The 19,470-nt window shown below is 50.0% G+C and overlaps 1 protein-coding gene across 1 annotated transcript in view; it reads left to right on the forward strand.

Annotated features, from left to right (window-relative positions):
• Positions 1-5,098: 5,098 nt before the first annotated feature.
• KCND1 (potassium voltage-gated channel subfamily D member 1) overlaps positions 5,099-19,470 on the forward strand; it is a 60,443-nt gene continuing 46,071 nt past the window's right edge. Inside the window, exon 1 of the mRNA XM_035141169.2 lies at positions 5,099-6,318. Coding sequence (XP_034997060.1) covers positions 5,204-6,318 — 1,115 coding nt within the window. The 5' untranslated portion in view covers positions 5,099-5,203. The remainder of the gene's footprint in view (positions 6,319-19,470) is intronic.

A 19,470-nucleotide genomic window follows, 5' to 3' on the forward strand; every position in this document is an offset into this window, starting at 1 on the left:
TTCACATAAAAGGTAAAGGTAAAGGGACCCCTGACCATTAGGTCCAGTCGTGACCAACTCTGGGGTTGCGCGCTCATCTCGCGTTATTGGCCGAGGGAGCCGGCGTACAGCTTCCAGGTCATGTGGCCAGCATGACAAAGCCGCTTCTGGCGAACCAGAGCAGCACACAGAAACGTCGTTTACCTTCCCGCTGTAGTGGTTCCTACCGGTATTTATCTACTTGCACTTTGACGTGCTTTCGAACTGCTAAGTTGGCAGGAGCTGGGACCAAGCAACGGGAGCTCACCCCGTCACAGGGATTCGAACCACCAACCTTCTGATAAGCAAGCCCTAGGCTCTGCGGTTTAACCCACAGCGCCACCTTCTTCACATAGCACATAGTTAAACTGTGGAACTCCCTCCCACAAGAAGTAGTGATGGGCACCAACATTGCTGACTTTCCAAAAGGGTTAGACAAATTCATGGCTGTTGTTGTTGTTGTTGTTGTTGTTGTTGTTGTTGTTGTTGTTGTTGTTGTTGTTGTTGTTATAATTATTATTATTATATATTTGCATGCCGCCCATCTGACTGGGTTGCCAGTCAATGGCAACTACCCATTATGGCTATGTTCTCCCTCTGCTGCATACCTCTGAAAACCAGTTAGTGGGACTCACAGATAGGGAGTGTGTTCTTCCACTTATGTCCTGCTTGCGGGCTTCCCAGAAGTATTTGGTTGGCCACTTTGAAAAAAAGGACGCCAGTTAATGTGGACCTTTGGCTTGATCCAGTAGGGCTCTTATTATGTTCTGAAAGTATGTATTGCCTGCTTTGCCCCCATTGAAGGAACAAGCACCTTACCAGGAAAAATATGGTAACCCCACTACCAGGGGTGGGTTGTGAGTGTAAGGCTGGTGTGGGAATTCTTGCTAGTGATTGAGAGCCCAGAGAGAGGGGGTGGGGTGGGGCACTAATTAGTTCATCTGTAATAACCTCAGGGAAGGGACCTGTCTCACTCCCCACCCCCACCTCGATGTTGGTGTACATAAATGGTGATATATTATCAATTGATTGTTTTTGTGAGTAGCTGTTTCTGCCAGAAGGCACTCAGAGAAACATACATTAAAAACATAAAGCCAATAATGTAGCAAAACTTAAAATCATCCACGCACCACAATAACCACGAATAATAACCAGTGAGCAAATAAACAAGAGAACATTGTTCCTCTCTGCGTTAGTTATCGTTAATTCGGGTTGTTTATTAATTCCAGGTGAGAAAGGGCAGGACTTCAGGCCACTAAGCAGGAACAAATGACAACACTTCCAGGCTCTCCCCACGATTGTACCAGTTCAGACGGCAGAGTTGCATGTTCTGGATGCTGCTCTCACATGGCAATAAAAACTCACTGCACATAAAAAACAGAAACGAAACCTAGAATCTCAGAGGGTGAAGTTCTGCCTAGCCTTTCTCCCTTTTATGTCATTTTTCGATGAGCAGGGAGGGGATTTTGAGGCAGGCATAAGGAACATGGAACTCCCACCACCCACCTCAAGAAGTGTTTTTGTCCAGGGGAGGCACCCAGGGGGGGTCTGATCCAGAGGGTGGCACTGCCTGCCTACTCCCTAGAGTTGTGGGGCAGGCATTACAACAACCGCTGCAGTTTTTTCTTGGGGATGTAGCCACGGGGTAACTCAGCAGGGAGGAGGATAGGGGGCTCTGCCTGTCCACTGGGGGGCTCCAGCGGGCACCGGTTACCACTTTCCCTGGCTGAATCCAGATCCGTTCCACGGGCGGCCTTTTCTATTAGGATGGGAAGCCGCCGCCGGCGCTCTGCAGGCAGCAGCGATCAGGGCTCTGTACCGCAGGGCTGCGCTACCCACGGCCTCCACAGGGGGCGCTCCCGGGACGATCCCGGGAGGCTGCTCCTAAAGCGAGAAGCCGTGCAGAAAAGGACGCAGGAGGGGCCGGCAGGTGGGGCTGGGTGGGGGGTAGCCAAAGGGGCGGCTCGCCGCTGCTCCTTACGAGGAGCTGACCCACTCCCCCCTCGCCGCGCGGATGACACCCCTCCCTCCCCTGATCCTCCTCCTCCCCCCCCCGCCCCAATCCTGAGTGGCACCAAATTTGAAATTCCTGCCGAGGCTCATAAAGGCAGCGCGCGGCGGGAGCGCGATCAAAAGTCGCCTCGGCTGCGCAAAGGGAAATCCCGGCTGCCCGGGCCCTCCAAGGGAAGAGCTGGATGTTGTCTGGCGGGGAGGCGAGGGGCGCAGAGGCAGCCAGGGCAGGAGGAGGAGGAGGAGGGCGCCTCCTGGGTCCCTCCGTCGCTGCCTCGCGCCTTGGAGAGGCCGCCTCCTCTCTTTCGCCCCTCAGGTCTCCAAGACCCCAAGTTAGTTCGCCTGCGGTTCTTTTTTGCATTCTCCGCCGGGGCTTCCTTCTTTCTCCGCCCTCCCCGCGTCCCTTTTTCTCCATTCGTCTTCCGCGTCTCCATCTCCCCTTTCTGCTCTGGCTGTGTGTGGATCTGCTTTTCCTTGTTCCAATTCGCCCACCTAAGTCTCTCTCGACCCTCCTGGCCGGGGTTTCTCGCGTCGTCCTCTTCTGCTTCTCCGGCTATTCCGTTTCTCCGAGCTGTTCCTTGGCCCGCCCCGCGACTCCCAGGCTGCAGCCTTGAATGTCTTCGTGATCCTGCAGATCTCTCTCTCTCTCTCTCTTTTCTCTCTCTCTCTCTCTTCTCTCTCTCTCTCTCTTTCTCTCTCTTTCTCTCTTTCTCTCTCTCCATCCTTTCTGCATTCTCCTGCCCGTTGTGATTCTCTTCCGCCCACCCCCCTTTTCTCACATTCCTCTCTGCGTTCTCCAGTTGAACTTCTGCCTGTCTGCCTACTTCGACCTGTCTGCCCGCCGGTCCACCCATTTCCTCTCCTCCTGTCCAGCCCCCCTCCCGCCGGCGCCCCCCCAGCCCCCCTCCCAGGCTGCGTCTCCCCTTCCCTCCTTCCCCTCCGTCTGCTGCTGGTCCCCAGTCGGTCGGTCGGTCGGTCGGTGCGCTCGCTGCCTGGGGTGCGCGCCTCCGCCGCCTGCGATGCAGCCACTCGCCGCTGCCAACCGCTCGCTCGTGCCCCCTCCCTGCCGAATGCAGCTCGCACAGACACACACGCACACCCTCACTCACACGCACACGCACACACGCGGCGCTGGGAGGGAGGGAGGGAGGCAGCGCGGCACAGTCAGACGGGGGAGCCAAGGGGAGCGATGAGGATCGGCGCCGTCGGGGGCAACGGGAGCCCTCTCGCCCACGCACGGGCGGCAGTCCGGCACCCCACAGCCGGACACCCCTGGCCCCGCACCGGGGTTTGCGGACGCTCCGCCGCTGCCTGCCAATGGGACAGAGAGCCAGCATCCAGGGGGTAAGAGGATGGAGACCAGCGACCCGCGGCACATCGCCCCACGGATGTTCCCCTCTGCCCTTCTTCTTCAGTTGAGCCCTTGTCCCATGGGTTCGCCCCCCCCCACACACGGGGTCACCTCCTTCCCCCGAATGTGGCCCTTTCCCGCCACAGATTTGCCCTTCCCCATCCCTTGATTGCTTCCTTCTCCCCATTTCTCGCCACCTCCCTCCACGCCCTGTGCTAGAGATTTGCCTGCCCCTTTCTTAATTTCCATCCCACGCTCCCCAAATCTTGGGGAAGGGGGGGTTGTTCTTTTTCTTTTTTTATTTCACGTTGTTTACTCCTGTCTACAAAGCGATGTAGATTCACTACCGCCCTCGCCAACCCAAATTGTAGAGAAAAGGGTTTGAGGGTCAAAGATTTCAGGAGACAAGGGGTTAATGGGAAAGTTTGTTTGGACCCTGAACCCCTTCCTCTCCACCCTCTTTCTCTGGGGTCGCCTGCTTGCTCACAGGGAGAGCCCCTGCTCACACTCCAGACACCCATGCAGTTTGCTTTGCCAAACTCCTTATTGTGTTGCCAAATTCCTGCTCTGCCAAACTCCTTCTTGACAAAACCTTTGCTCTTTTCTTTGACACAGTATTATTAACTGCTCTCATACTCCCTTCCTTAAATGTCCCTTTAAACTCCTTTCCCAATATGAAACTAGCCCTGGCTCCAGCCACCCAACCTCCAACTCAAATCAGCTTAGAACTGGAGGGAGAATTACTGTACTTAGAAGCAGCTGATCTCAAGTAACCACCCTGCTCTTAGATCCCATTCACAGGAATCCTGGATCCCATCATCCTGTCCAGTCCGTGGCTCCCCATTTCTTGCCCCCAAACAGAGGAGGGGTTATGGGTCTCAAGTTGCTCATCCCTTAACAGCTACTGTGATGGATATTTTACATAAAACCTTTCTTGTTTTCAGCTTTTGAAACTTGGCTAGTTTATAACTTCAGAACTGCCGCATTCAGTCCAAAAATTGCAGCCTTGCACACTATTATTTCTCTCTCATAGTTTTACTTCTCTCTCTCTCTCTTCCCTGTTTCTCTTTTTTCCATTATCACAGCATTGTGTAATCTACCCCTGTGACCATATCAACTGAAACCCCTTCTCTGACCCTGCTCCCACACCAGGAATACTTTCTCTCTTCCTATACATTCTCTCTCCTGCCAGGAAGAAAGAATTAGTGGAGGAGCAGCAGCAGCAGCAGCAGCAGCAGCAGCAGCAGCAGCAGCAGCAGCAGCAGCAGCAGAGGAATACAACACTCCAACATTGCAGATTTTCAGAGGGGAGTTTATGCTGTTGTTCACAATGCACAGAGCCACATGGGCTGAACATCAGAGAGACCGCGGAGAGCATGATCACACTTTCCTGCATTGCCTTCCTTTGACCTCTGCCCACAACTCCTAAAGTTATCAGTACTGACAGAAAGGAGGCATCTTGCCCTGGAAAAAAAAAACCCTGGATGCTGTTTGACTGGGAGGCATCTAGGTCCACAGGGCTTGCTAACATCCATTGAAAAGACCTTGGCTATTACTGTGTTGGGGAGAATAACATCCTTCGTTCTTGGGCGGACCCGGATTTTGATGTCTGAGACAAGAACTAGACTGGATGACTATGCCTCTGTTGGGGCCCTCTGCTCCATTGATTCTTGACAATAATTGAGCAAAGAAACGTTTTAAATAAGGCTTTCAGAGAACCCCTCTTTATCAAAAGCTTTTCCTGGGACGATACTTAGATCCCAGTTGAGTTTGGATGGTGATACGTTTTAGCAAAGGTTCTGTTATCTACTAACTGTATGCAACATGGCTGCAGGAGTGGCAACATGGCTGCCCTTTGCCCGGGCAGCAGCTGTGGGCTGGCTCCCACTGGCCAAGAAGCCCATGCCCAAGCCTCCTGCCGACAAGAAACGCCGCAGTGATGAGATCTTGGTAGTCAACGTCAGCGGGAAACGCTTCCAGACTTGGAAGAACACCTTGGACCGTTATCCGGATACCCTGTTAGGCAGCTCAGAGAAGGAATTCTTCTTTGACGAAGACAGCAAGGAGTACTTCTTTGACCGCGACCCAGAGATGTTCCGCCATATCCTCAACTTCTACCGCACTGGCAGACTCCATTACCCCCGCCAGGAGTGCATACAGGCCTTCGATGAAGAGTTGTCATTCTATGGCATCATCCCAGAGCTGATTGGCGACTGCTGCCTCGAGGAATACCGCGACCGCAAGAAGGAGAATGCTGAGCGCCTTGCTGAGGATGAAGAAGCGGAGATGACCAACGACACTGGCCTGCCACCGGACAGCACCTTCCGCCAGCAGCTCTGGAGAGCGTTCGAGAACCCCCACACCAGCACCATGGCTTTGGTCTTCTATTATGTGACTGGGTTCTTCATTGCCGTGTCCGTCATCGCCAATGTGGTGGAGACCATCCCCTGCCGGCCCTCTCCTGGGAGGAAGAAGAACTTGCCCTGTGGAGATCGGTTCCCCAAGGCTTTCTTCTGCATGGACACAGCTTGCGTCCTCATCTTCACCTTTGAGTATCTCATGCGCCTCTATGCCGCCCCAAGCCGATTCAAGTTCATGAAGAGTGTGATGAGCATTATTGACGTGGTTGCCATCATGCCCTATTACATTGGGCTGGTGATGCCAGAGAACGAGAATGTCAGCGGGGCCTTCGTGACACTGAGGGTGTTCCGCGTCTTCCGTATCTTCAAGTTCTCGCGCCACTCGCAAGGGCTGAGGATCCTGGGGTACACCCTCAAGAGCTGTGCCTCTGAGCTGGGCTTCCTGCTCTTTTCGCTCACCATGGCCATCATAATCTTCGCCACTGTTATGTTCTATGCTGAGAAGGGCACTGCGTCCACCAACTTCACCAGCATCCCGGCTGCCTTCTGGTACACCATCGTCACCATGACCACACTTGGGTGAGTTGCGCACATCCTTGACATAATCCCCAGAACAGGGGTTCCCAACAAAATTTTCTCGAGGACCCCTCATCGAGCCGCTATTGTGACAAGGACCCCCATTAATTCCTAATCCTAAAATTAAAAAGTGAGAGCCAAATTAAGAGTCTTTTTATATTTTCTATTTATACTTTTTTTTTACAGTTCTTCCTCTTCATCTGTAGGCCTTTGTCGTTTTAACAAACCACTTTTTAACCAACGGTCCATTTTTAACTACGCGAACTATAGCTTCCGCGAAAAACAACGCTTTGTTTACAAACACTACTGTTTTGCAAAGAGGCAGCGCGTGCCAGGGAGGAGGGAGGGGAATGGAGAAGACAGGGTACCTGCGCAGTAGCGCACAAATGAAGCCGACGCGCGCAAAGCATCTTGGGGAGGTGAGCGTTAGTAGAATGCGCGCGCTGCCTCTTTGCAAAACAGTAGTGTTTGTAAAGCGCCACCTAACGGCATACAGCAGAACTACTGCCTCTATCTAATTCTAGTTTTGCGCTAGACTCTGCTCATGCAGGAAGCGGCCAAAACAAAAAATCTGTTATCATACGAAATATATTTAATATATTTTTTATTCTAATAGCATCTTGCGGACCCCTCTGGCATAGCTCGCGGACCCCTGGGGGTCCGCGGACCACCTGTTGGGAACCACTGCCCCAGAGGTTTGGCCTCAGTCCCCCACCATCGCTACGTTCTTCCCCCGCACTCCTGGAAACCTCATTTCCAGAATCCCCACGTGGACCTCTTGATGACTGTGCCACCCACTAGCACCCTTGCTTTGTCCAAAAGCACCTCTGACCCAGACTGGTCCCAGACAACGGGATTTGAGGGCTTTACCTTAGAGCAGGCACCCCCAAACTTCGGCCCTCCAGATGTTTTGGACTACAGTTCCCATCTTCCCCGACCACTGGTCCTGTTAGCTAGGGATCATGGGAATTGTAGGCCGAAACATCTGGAGGGCCGCAGTTTGGGGATGCCTGCCTTAGAGGTATGTTAGCTCAATGAGACAACTGAATCCATTGGTGCACTTGTCACTTTAGACTCTTGATGTAAGTGGCCTTATGGAAACCCCCCTCTTTAGATGCTGATGTGCATTACTTACCTTACTTTACCCCAACATGTGGTAACCCAGCCTTGCTGCATTCAGAGGCCCTCCTGCTCATTCTGCGGAGTGGAGCCCTGGACCTCTGCCCTAAAGTCCTGCTCTGGTGGCACCAGCACGGACAACATGTCCCTTGTTCCAAGTCGGAAATAAGTTCCAAGTGCTTAGGAGGTGGATAAGCATGGAGACCATGCAGGGAAAGCAGGGTTCTGTTCAGCTGGGAGTGTGGCATCTCTCTTTCCTTTAAGGTTTTGACATTAAAGTCAAGCGTTCTGTGAACTGGGTCTTGCCTACCTTTCTCCGGGCCACCAAAAACACCAGAAAAGCGGTCCAGATTTCTGACAGTCCCTAAGTGGGGAAAAGAACATGGCCCCTCACACCTGAATGGTCCAGGTGTGGCACTGTCTTGCAAGGGGCCCTTCAAAAAGGGTTGGGCAAGATGGGGAGGTGCCCAGAAGGGAACCAGCAAAGGGGTGGGGTGGGGTGGTCTGCTGGTGCCAAGGAAGCAGGAACAGCAAAGAGAAATATGGATGGGGGTGGGTGGGAAGAAGAGACAGCTTGTAGGAAAGGGCTGGGAACGTAGGGACTAGGGAGCATTTTCTAAGGAAAGAGAAGCACTTTTGTATCTACTCTGGGAGATCTTTATCATACCCCTCCCAAAATAGCTTTTCCTTCGGTGCAATGCTCATACCTTTCCACCTTTCCCCCATGGTTTTCTGGCATGCTTGGACTGCAAGCGTTTGCTGATATTCCCTGTTCAGATTTCATGCTGGAATCCTGAATTTGGATATATTCATTTTAGCACGGTTCCCTTCCTGCGGGGGGAAAAAAAATCAAATACTGATTTGGGTGTTTGTAGTTGTGTGTGGTGCATGTGCACATCTGTTCCTCAGAAACTGGGTACAGTATTGGAATTCTGGCATTTCAGAATGTTGGCCGCCTCCAGGGATCTGCTTTCCTGGGCCAGTTGACTGCCTCGCTTTTTGTCTGGACTCTGCTGGATATCTTCCATGACATCAGAACAAGAGTAGAAAATCTGGTGTCTCATCAGATTTCTACATAATGTTTCACTTTCCAGTTTATTTCAGGGCTCTGTTGGGGCTGCATTACCCTCCTCCCCGAGGTTACCATAAGATAGTATGAGGACTATTAATATCGTGGCATCAGCGTACCTTAAGTAAAAGACAAGTCCCTGCCCCAAAGAGTTTACAGTACCAATTTAGAGAGCCTGGAGGGGCAACAGAAGGAGAGGGGGAAGCAGCAGCAGCAGCAAGGGACGAATGCAATGTGTGTTTCTGTGGGGAGAATTATTTGGAATGTTTTGTGTGCTAGATTTGCAGAAAGTGTTTTTGGAGGCTCTGCAACCAAGGATGATTAACAAAGGTCTTTCTTGTACCCCACGAACCATCTATTATTGGCGCCGTCTATTTCTGCATGGCCTGCAAGTGGATTCCCAACTGAACAAGGATGTTTTATTGTTATTGGGATGTGTCAGGGTGCTGCAGGAGTTCAGTGTTGAATCAAAGTTGGTGAGATTTAAAACCCATCAGCTTCCATCTGGGAGAGATTATAACAGTGCACTGAGACTGTAGGAGGCCTGGCAATTTCTTTCATTTCTCACCCTTCCTTTGAGAAACTCCAAGAGAGGGGAGCATGGGGGTTACCCTCTCCCCCATTTTATCTTCACAACAATCCTGCGAGGTAGGTTTTTGCTGAGGGAAGAGCCCCTGGCCCAGAGCGAGCTTGAGGGCGACACTCTAACCCAGGCATCCCCAAACTGCGGCCCTCCAGATGTTTTGGCCTACAACTCCCATGATCCCTAGCTAACAGGACAAGTGGTCAGGGATGATGGGGATTGTAGTCCCAAAACATCTGGAGGGCCGAAGTTTGGGGATGACTGCTCTAACCACTATGCCCTACTGGCTTGGGAGCATCTCAGTGCTGCTTTATGGAAGGAGTGGAGGTTGATCTTGACTGTGAGAAAAAGGAATCCGTAAGGCAGAACTGGGGAACCTCCAGGGGATGCTGAACTAACCCTGACCACTGGACATGCCAACTGAGGGTGATGGGAGCTGGAGCCCACCACATTTGGAGGGGAGCATGGTCCTGTCTACAAATCAGAGAGCTGCTGGCAGCTGAGACATAATGCTTGCTCATCCGGGGTTCCTGGGTCTCCTGGTGTGCCAGAGGAGTAAAATGCAATTTCTCTCAGTGCCCATCCCATATGAAAAAATAAAGTGGGGTGCCACTGCTTTACTAAAAGTGCTATAAAGTTATAATGGTACTGCCTGGCCTGAGCTCTTGCTGGTGGCTAGATCCCACTTCCTTTTCCATCAGCTGCCATACCAGATATATGCCACTCATGGTACAGATCCTGCCACCCACCTCACTAGGAGCAAGCTGCAGCCTCCTCCGGCCTTGCTGCCCCCCCATCTAGATGCAACCACTGCTTTCTCAGGCACTTTGCACATGCTCAGAGATACTTTTTGCATGTACCAAGGATGAGATCTGCTGTTCCAAACAGATGCAAGGACTAGGCTAGGTTAATTCCTGGCTTAGAATTCATCGTCGCAGGGAGGAAGACGACAAGATCAGGAATTTGCGGGGTACCAGCTGGCCTCTGTGAATGTTTCCTGGCCTGCTTCCGATCAGGGAATGAATGAATAAATGAATGAATGAATGAGCAATTTCCCAGATCGCTGGACGGGTGGGAGGGGGCTATTTATTATCCCAGCGATTGGAACTGCTGCTCAGCTGGAGGCTGAGAGTCTGGATGACGGATGAGCTGAGGAAGCCATTGGAGGCGACTTCCGATCTTCTGCACCCCAAAGGGGAGGCTGCGGTTCAGTGAGGTAATAGGACAGCCAGTAATAAGACTATAGGGCTATAGGGCAGAAGGAGCAAGCTTGTTCAGAGACACTCTGGAGTATGCTCCCCCCCCCAATGAAACAGCATTCCTCTGCAGTGGCATTTTCTGCACATTTCAAGCCAGTGAAGGGAAACCAGTTCCTGCAGAGCTGGGACAAACTGAGGCTTGGTTTGGAAATCCAGATTAAAGGCTGGGGCTCTGGATTGATGGGAGCTCACGGCAGAGGAGCAGGCGATAAACAGGTGGAAACCCGTTAGGATGGGGAAAGGAATCATCTTTCTTTTTACACATTGCCCTGTCCAAACTTAATGAGAATCCACTGGTTGCTATAACATTTCCCCAGTGTCAGCAGCTGAGCTAGCAAGAACTCTTGGCTCCCCCCTTCTTCCCCAGCCCCCACTAGGCCTCTGCTGAGAAACTACAATCCTCAATCAATCCAAGCCCACAATTCCTGAGCCCTTCCTCATCCTCTTCCCAGCCCTCAGAGCGGAGGTATATCGAACCTTGGAGTCCTGGCTCCTGCCCCTTCTCTCCTCTCCCGAAACCCAGCAGTTCCCATTATTGGGAAGCTTTAATTAGCTGCCTTGTTCCCATCCGCTCAATTAAGTTTTAATAACTCGCCTGTGTGTGTGCCAGGGAGGCACCCGCTGTCTGCAAACCACCACCCCAGTTCCCAGCATTGATGAGCTGCCTGTGCAACACACCCTGAAGCACATTAATGAACAGCGGCTTCTGCTTCTGCTGATGTCCCTTTTCCACAAAAAAAGAGGGGCCTAAAGGTGCCCTGACCACTTTCAACCCCCACCCCCACCCCGCACTGGAACTGATGTCCTCAAAGGCAGATGTCCTGGGCATCCTCTTCCACAACCAACCAACCCCCCCCCCCCCGCTCTGAATAAAGTCTCTTTTGTGTCTCACTGCCATTTTTTCTGGCTCTTCTCCAGCTTGCCCTCCTGCATTTCTTCCCCTTTATGCCGGGTGAGTGCAGACAGGCCTTTAGCAGTCTGATACCTTAGAATCATAGAATCATAGAGTTGGAAGAGACCACAAGGGCCATCCAGTCCAACCCCCTGCCGAGCAGGAAACACCATCAAAGCATTCTTGACATATGCCTGTCAAGCCTTTGCTTAAAGACCTCCAAAGAAGGAGACTCCACCACACTCCTTGGTAGCAAATTCCACTGCCAAACAGCTCTTACTGTCAGGAAGTTCTTCCTAATGTTTAGGTGGAATCTTCTTTCTTGTAGTTTGAATCCATTGCTCCGTGTCCACTTCTCTAGAGCAGCAGAAAACAACCTTTCTCCCTCCTCTATATGACATCCTTTTATATATTTGAACATGGCTATCATATCGCCCCTTAACCTTCTCTTCTCCAGGCTAAACATACCCAGCTCCCTAAGCCGTTCCTCATAAGGCATTGTTTCCAGGCCTTTGACCATTTGGGTTGCCCTCTCCTGGACACATTCCAGCTTGTCAGTATCCTTCTTGAACTGTGGTGCCCAGAACTGGACACAGTACTCCAGGTGAGGTCTGACCAGAGCAGAATACAGTGGTACTATTACTTCCCTTGATCTAGATGCTATACTCCTCTTGATGCAGCCCAGAACTGCATTGGCTTTTTTAGCTGCTGCATCGCACTGCCGACTCATGTCAAGTTTGTGGTCTACCAAGACTCCTAGATCCTTTTCACATGTACTGCTCTCAAGCCATAATATTCTGACCTTAAGCGGTCAGAATATTAACAGTGGGCTCACTATCACCACGACAACCACCGTGGGCCCCGCAGCTCCTTTGGCCTAACAGTGGCAATTCCCGATTCCTCATCCGTGAGGCAACCACCTGCCCTTCCCTTCCTGTACCCTTTGCTTCACAGGAAGCCCCTAATGGCGACCAGCCCCATCTCACTTCTGCCTCCTGCGGAGTGCCTTGCAGTAGGGCTGGCATGGCCTAGGGCACTGGTTGTTGCACCTCACAAAAACCTGAAGATCTGGGGTCAAAAGCCAACGCAGTCATGGAGTTGTACATTCAAAGCACTCTGGTATCACCTAAATGGCCTCGGTCCAGTATACCTGAAGGAGCGTCTCCACCCCCATCATTCTGCCCGGACACTGAGGTCCAGCACCGAGGGCCTTCTGGCGGTTCCCTCGTTGTGAGATGCCAAGTTGCAGGGAACTAGGCAGAGGGCCTTATCGGTGGTGGCGCCTGCCCTGTGGAACGCCCTCCCAACAGATGTCAAAGAGGAAAACGACTACCAGGCTTTTAGAAGACATCTGAAGGCAGCCCTGTTCAGGGAGGCTTTTAATGTTTAATAGATTATTGTGTTTTATTTTTCTGTTGGAAGCCACCCAGAGTGGCTGGGGAAACCCAGCTGGATGGGCGGGGTATTATTATTATTATTATTATTATTATTATTATTATTATTATTAACAGTCATGGAGATGCCCGGAAGCTGTCATTTGTTCAGGGTGCTTGGAATGGTAGGTCTTGGAGGTCCGCACCCTGAAGAAATGGCAGCTCCCAGGATGCTTTGGGGGAAAGCCATGGCTGTGGTAGAAGAATGCTTTCAATGCCTAGTGTGGAAGTGACTAGTCAGTCTTGGGCAAGTCCAGTTTCATTGCCTCCATCTGTAATACAACTGAACTCCCTCCATCTGTAACAATGAATTACCTCACATTTTAATACAAATTATTTGTGTGTGTGTGTGTGTGTGTGTGTGTGTGTGTGTACGCATGTGCAGCAGTGTGGAGTAGTGGTCAGAGGGTTGGCTTGGTACCTGGGAGACAAGATTCAAATCTTGATTCAGCTGTGAAGTTTACTAGGTGACCTTGGGCCAATCACCATTTCTCAGCCTAACCTACCTCACGGGGTTGTTGCGAGGATAAAATGGAGACGGGGAGAACCATGCATGCCACCTTGAGCTCCTTGAAGGAAAAGCGGGGTATAAATGTAATAGAAAAAAACAAAGCACACATCTCTGCTGCCTGCAGCCAGACAGTTGGCTGGTTCATTCAAATCAATACGTAAAACTTACCCGCTATCTCCAGGCCTCGCTGTCTAACTAGTTATCAGGTCACAGTGCTGTTGTAGGGAGAAGCCACATAGAGCAGAATTCGTCCTTTCTACTTGCCTCCTAAATGGACAGAACTCCTCTCAGGGTCTAAAGAGGCAACCCTTTGTCTCCTAAGTTCGCAAGAGCCACAAGGCTGTCCAGTTCCTTCACACCAATAGAAATTTTTTTAATCCCTAGGCCTTTCATGTGGGGAACCTTTTGCCCTCCAGATGTTACTGATCTACAACCCCCATCAGCCCTAGCAAGCATGGCCAATAGGCAGGAATTGTGGGAATTGTAGTTCAGCAACATCTGGAGGGTCCAGCGTTCCCCACACCTGCCCGAGTGTTTCCTTTCTCCATGCCTTCTGCCTCCATTGCAGGTAGCAGCTTCTACAGGCAGATATCTGCTTTTCAGTACCCTGCCTTCACTTTAGGCCACCCTGACTCCAGGACAGCGTTCCTTAACCATACAGCATCTCTTGTCCCTGGGATGATAAGTCCTAGAGTTGGGGAACCTGGGCCCACCCACATATTGTTGGACTCCAGCTCCCATCAGCCGCAGCCAGCACGGCCAATAGTCAGGGATGATGGGCGTTGCAGTCCAATGGCAACTGGTTCCTCATCCTGCTTTAAAGGCACCCTCCTTTCATTGGCGCCTTCTCAATTTCCACTTCCGCTTCGCTGTGTCATTTGCCCCCCTTGCTATGTTGCTTCTCAGGATCCCTTAGGGTAGGGAGCCTTTCACCCTCCAGATGTTGGTGGACTACAACTCCCATCAGCCTAGAGTCCAGGCACGTCCAACAGGTAGATTGTGATCTACCAGTAGATCACTGGACGTCTGTGGTAGATCACTGGTAGATCACTGGCTCCCCCCCAAACTTTAGGTCTCCTAAAAAAAGCTCAACAAGTTTGCCCTGCGCCCCCCCAAAATGTGGCTTTCCTCCTCCCCAAAAGGTCAACAACTTTGACCTGAACCCCCCCAAAACAGGGCTTTCCTCCTCCCTAAAAAGTTCAACAACCTTGACCTGAACCCACAAAAAGGGGGTAGATCACTGCCAGTTTTTAACTCTGCGAGTAGATCACAGTCTCTTGGGAGTTGAAGCAAAAAAAAAAAATTCCTTCAGTAGCACCTTAAAGACCAACTAAGTTTTTATTTTGGTATGAGCTTTCGTGTGCATGCACACTTCTTCAGATACACAGATACACTGAAACAGAAGTAACCAGACCCTTATGTATATTCAGAGGGTGGTGGGGGTGGGTGGAAATGGGTGATGGGCTGATAGGAGTGGTAAACCTGTTGATGGCTGTTAATGACTGCTGATGACTGCAATAGGTCCTGCGGGGGGGGGGAGCAAGAGCTGAGGCGCTAAAGAAAGCTTGATCATGCATAATGAGATAAGAATCCTACGTCTTTGTTCAACCCAGGTGGCTCCATGGTTTTAAGCTTGGTAATGAGTTCCAATTCAGCAACTTCCCTTTCTAGTCTGTTTCTGAAAATTTTCTGTAATAAAACAGCTGCTTTGAGATCTTGTATAGAATGTCCTGGGAGATTGAAGTGTTCTCCTACTGGTTTCTCTGTCTTGTGGTTCCTGATGTCAGATTTATGTCCATTTATCCTTTGGCATAGGGTTTGGCCTGTTTGTCCAATATAGAGAGCTGAAGGAGTTGGGAGTTGGCCACCCCTGGGCCCTAGACTATTGGCTCCAGTGGCTGATGGGAGATGTAGTTCAGCAACTGGAGGACCAAAGCTTCCCTCCCCCTGCTTTAGGCTTCTCTACCACCTAGTAGACCAGCATTCACTCAGTTCTCTCGTCCTCACACTCGCCCAGCTAACTGGTTCCAAGGACTTAGCAAAATCTCTCCATGCAGTATGAATTAAATGTGGTTCTGGTGCAGCAGTCCAGTGCAAACAGGCATCCTGAGCATAAGGTCCTGGAAAGGGATTCCGGAACATGCAAGTATCTCTTCCTGCACCTCCACACCACTCTAGATACAGCTGCACCTCAGCCCCAACTGATGTGCTCTAGGGGGGGGGACCCCTACCCCTTTGATTCTTCATTTTCACTGGAGGATTTCAAGGGAAACTGCCCGCTTGGCCACTTGCGCTGGGGGTGATTCCAGCCCCGGGCTTCCCCCAACCCCGATGCAGCCAGGTCAGCAATTCCAAGCTTTTATTGTTGTTGCTGAGTAATTTCTTTTTATGGGCTAAGTCACTTAATGTGTAACCAAAGGGAGGAGAATGAAATAAATAAATTTCCAGGCAGCGAAGGAGCGTCCGTAGGAATTGAATTATTTATGGTCAGCTGGGGAGAGAGGAGAGAAGAACTGGCTGCCGCTGAAACTGGAATTCTGATCAAACACTTGCAATGTAGAAAAGGAGAGCAGGCTGTCGGCTGCGAGAGAACCGGGGGGCAAGGAGAGGACCGAAGTGGGGTGTGAAAGGCTGGAGCCAGGGAGGCTATGGGACAGGGCAGGAGGTGGTGGGCAGAGAAAGAGTCCAGGATGAACTCTATTGATCGAATCTGTGTTCAGATTTGGGTGAACCAGGTTTGGGGGTAACCAGGTTTGGGGGAGGGGGGTAGTAGTGGCCTTTAGAAGCTAGGAAACTGATTCGCCCATAACAAGCCTAGTTTTTAAGAAAATAAGAACATGCCTGCTGGATCTGGTCAAAGGCCCATACAGCATCCTGATCTCGTGGGAAGCCGGCGGGCAGGACCTGAGTGCAACAGCGACTGGCATTCAAAGGCATACTGCCTCTGGCAAGTGAAGGTAGAACTTTGCTCCTGTGGCCAGAAGTCCTGGCTTTTGTCTTGGGTTCCACCTCAAACCCTGCAGATTTTTTCATAGCTCCATCCTGCCAGGCCTTGCGCTGCACTGGCTCTGGTTAGGGAGGCAGCAATGTTCAAATCAAAAGTTGGCAACTGCCCACCGGTAGAAGTGTGTTTCCCAGCATTTGAGTGGAACGTATGCCTGAGAATGCATCCTATATAATAATATGCAAGTGTCTCTGCATCCAGTCCCTGTGTCCCTGTGTCTGCACTACTGCGCATGCGCCCCATGGACACAGGGATTGGACGCAGAGACTGGACGCACACACACGTGCGCTCTCCCCACCCCCCACCTACCGTTTCCCTGCGGCGGCCAACCGCCGCCCCCGGCCGGGCTGAGCGTTGGCGGGGGGGGGGAGAGCGCACGCATGTGTGCGTTCAGCAAGGACAGGTCCCGGGGTTTGGAGAAGCGCTGTGCAAGCGCTTCTCCAAACCTGGGGATGTCTCCTTCCTGTCGGCGGCTGGGGGAGAGGAAGGAAGGAGGAGAAAGGGCTGCTTTCTCCTCCTTCGTACCTGTCCCCCTGCCGCCGACAGGAAGGACAGGTCCTGGGGTTCAGAGAAGTGCTGCGCAAGCGCTTCTCCGAACCCCGGGATCTTCTAGCGCCCGTTTACTTAACGGGCTGAATTACACTAGTAAAACTATAAAATGCAACACATACCAAAATGCCTCAAAAGCCCAGGTGGAAAGAAAGAAAGAAAGAAAGAAAGAAAGAAAGAAAGAAAGAAAGAAAGAAAGAAAGAAAGAAAGAAAGAAAGAAAGAAAGAAAGAAAGAAAGAAAGAGACGGATCTGACTATCAGGATAAGACTTGCTCCTAAACATCAAATCCATTTTTTAAAATGTCCAGGTTTGGCTTTGGTGAAATTTCTTGTAAGGACAGTATGCAGTTTGAAATGGGGTTCATCAACCCCAGAATCTCTTTCCACTGCTAGGACACAAAAGAAAAATGAGGCAGGGAACATTTCGGCCGAGGTGCCAATCTTATCTGTCGTGGAAGGCTTCCAGATTTGAAGATCTTACTGTTTTCCAGGCTGTGTGTAAGCCACACTAAAGAAATAAATATTCTTTAGCAGGATAATCCAAATTGTGCACCAGAGAGAGCAGGAATCTGTGTTCTGTATAAAATTATTCACGCTACTCTTCCTGCGGGGACTTAGGGATATACAGTTAGAAAAGGACTATGGAACTTTGCTACAATACATAATTACGCCTGTGAGACTTTGATATGCACAAGATGGAAGGACCCATTATTATTGCCAACAACAGAAGACTTAGCTGAGATGGCAAAACTGACATGTTTAATCAGAGGAAAGCCATGGTTAACGTTGGTTAAAGATTGGAAATGTCTCATAGACTTTTTGTGTGGAAAAGAAAAAGAAATAATGATATTTGGATTGGAGGATTGAAGATGATTTTTGTTTATAGAAGTCGCTTTGTGGGTGTTATATTGGAGTGAATGAAGTGTGTGTGTGTGTGTGTGTGTGTGTGTGTGTGTGTATACAGTGGTACCTCTGGTTAAGAACTTAATTCGTTCTGGAGGTCCATTCTTAACCTGAAACTGTTCTTAACCTGAGGTACCACTTTAGCTAATGGGGCCCTCCGCTGCCGCCGCACGATTTCTGCACTCATCCTGAAGCATAGCTGCCAAGTTATCCCTTTTTTTAAGGGATTTTCCCTTATGCTGAATAGGCTTCCTCGCGAGAAAAGGGAAAACTTGGCAGCTATGTCCTGAAGTGAAGTTCTTAACCTGAGGTACTATTTCTGGGTTAGCAGAGTCTGTAACCTGAAGCATCTGTAACCCGAGGTACCACTGTGTGTGTGTGTGAAGAACTGGAAGTCCCATACCTACTGAATTTTATTTCTCTCTCTCTTTTAACCTCTTTTCTCTTTCTTTATTCCTTTCTTCCCACCCCTTCTCCTTATGTTTTTATTGTATTTAGATCAAAGTTTTAGTTTTGACCCAAAAAAAGAAAATTTATTTGATATTCAGTTTTTTTCTTTTTATCTATAAACCCTAATAAAATTTATTCAAAACAAACATTAAAATTATTCACACTAAGTACAGTACATTTTGCAAAAAAATTCTTCATTTGCGTATAATATATTCTGCTCCAGCTAGTCATGGGAAACTTGGAGCAATGTGAAGCACTAAAGCATTTTATCCAGGCACCTGTTTGGCTTCTGAGATTCAGGAAGCTGAACTTTGTGCCTAGAGTCACATTTTGTGGCTTTTCTGAACTCAAGCAGAATCATGGCACATACAGCTCTGACACGGGGTCAGATCTGAGCCCTGTTTAGAAATTAATCCAGTCGGATTTCGCAATGGATCTCTGCCATGGGGTCTATTTCGTATTGTATTATAAGCTTGCCTTCTGCTATTTTTATTATTTAACTATTTCGTACATTTTCAGCTGTTTTTGTTATGTTTTGTACGCCATCTTTGGAGGCGTGTGGATAGCAGTGAATTTAATAGCATTGCTAATTGATGCACTGCTATTGATGTATGAAGAGAAATATTAAGGTCAAGAGAGTGCTGTTGTCTAATTGTGAAGAGGCATGGGCAGGGAGGGAAGGAGGGAATTCTTACTCTCTGAGCAGAAATCATTGGGGTTTGTGGTTTGGGAGTGAGGGGAAGGTAGCAGCAGCAGACCTAGCAGAAAGAGTTCATTCCCCTTTACCCTGCCCTTTGGCTACCCTGAGGCCTGATGGGACTTGCCGAATCACTAACCCTGTCATCCTGTGACTGCTGTGTTAGCTGCCTGTATGGGAGGCACGAAGGAGCAAGGCAGGACTCCAGTTCAGCATAAGTAGCCGCCTTACAGTGAGCCAAACCAATAGTTCATCATGATCCAGTACTCTCAGGTCTCAACCCAGCTCTCTCTCTCAGGCAGAAATATTTCTTGGTGTTGACAATGGGACTGCAAACACTGGGACTTTTCTGGTGCCCCTTGACATGCTGTCATACATGTATTTTATCACTGTGCTATGGGCAGGGGCTTAGCTTAAGCAGAGTCTATATCAGGGGTCAGCAAACTTTTCCAGCTGTGGGCCGGTCCACTGTCCCTCAGACCATGTGGTGGGCCAGACTATATTTTGAGAAAATAATAATGAATGAATTCCTGTGTCCCACAAATAACCCAGAGATGCATTTTAAATAAAAGCACACATTCTACTCATGTAAAAACACCAGGCAGGCCCCACAAATAACCCAGAGATGTGTTTTAAATAAAAGGACGCATTCTACTCATGTAAAAACACCGGATTCCCAGACCAT

This window comes from Zootoca vivipara, chromosome 16 (assembly GCF_963506605.1).
Source record: "Zootoca vivipara chromosome 16, rZooViv1.1, whole genome shotgun sequence".
NCBI lineage: Eukaryota > Metazoa > Chordata > Lepidosauria > Squamata > Lacertidae > Zootoca > Zootoca vivipara.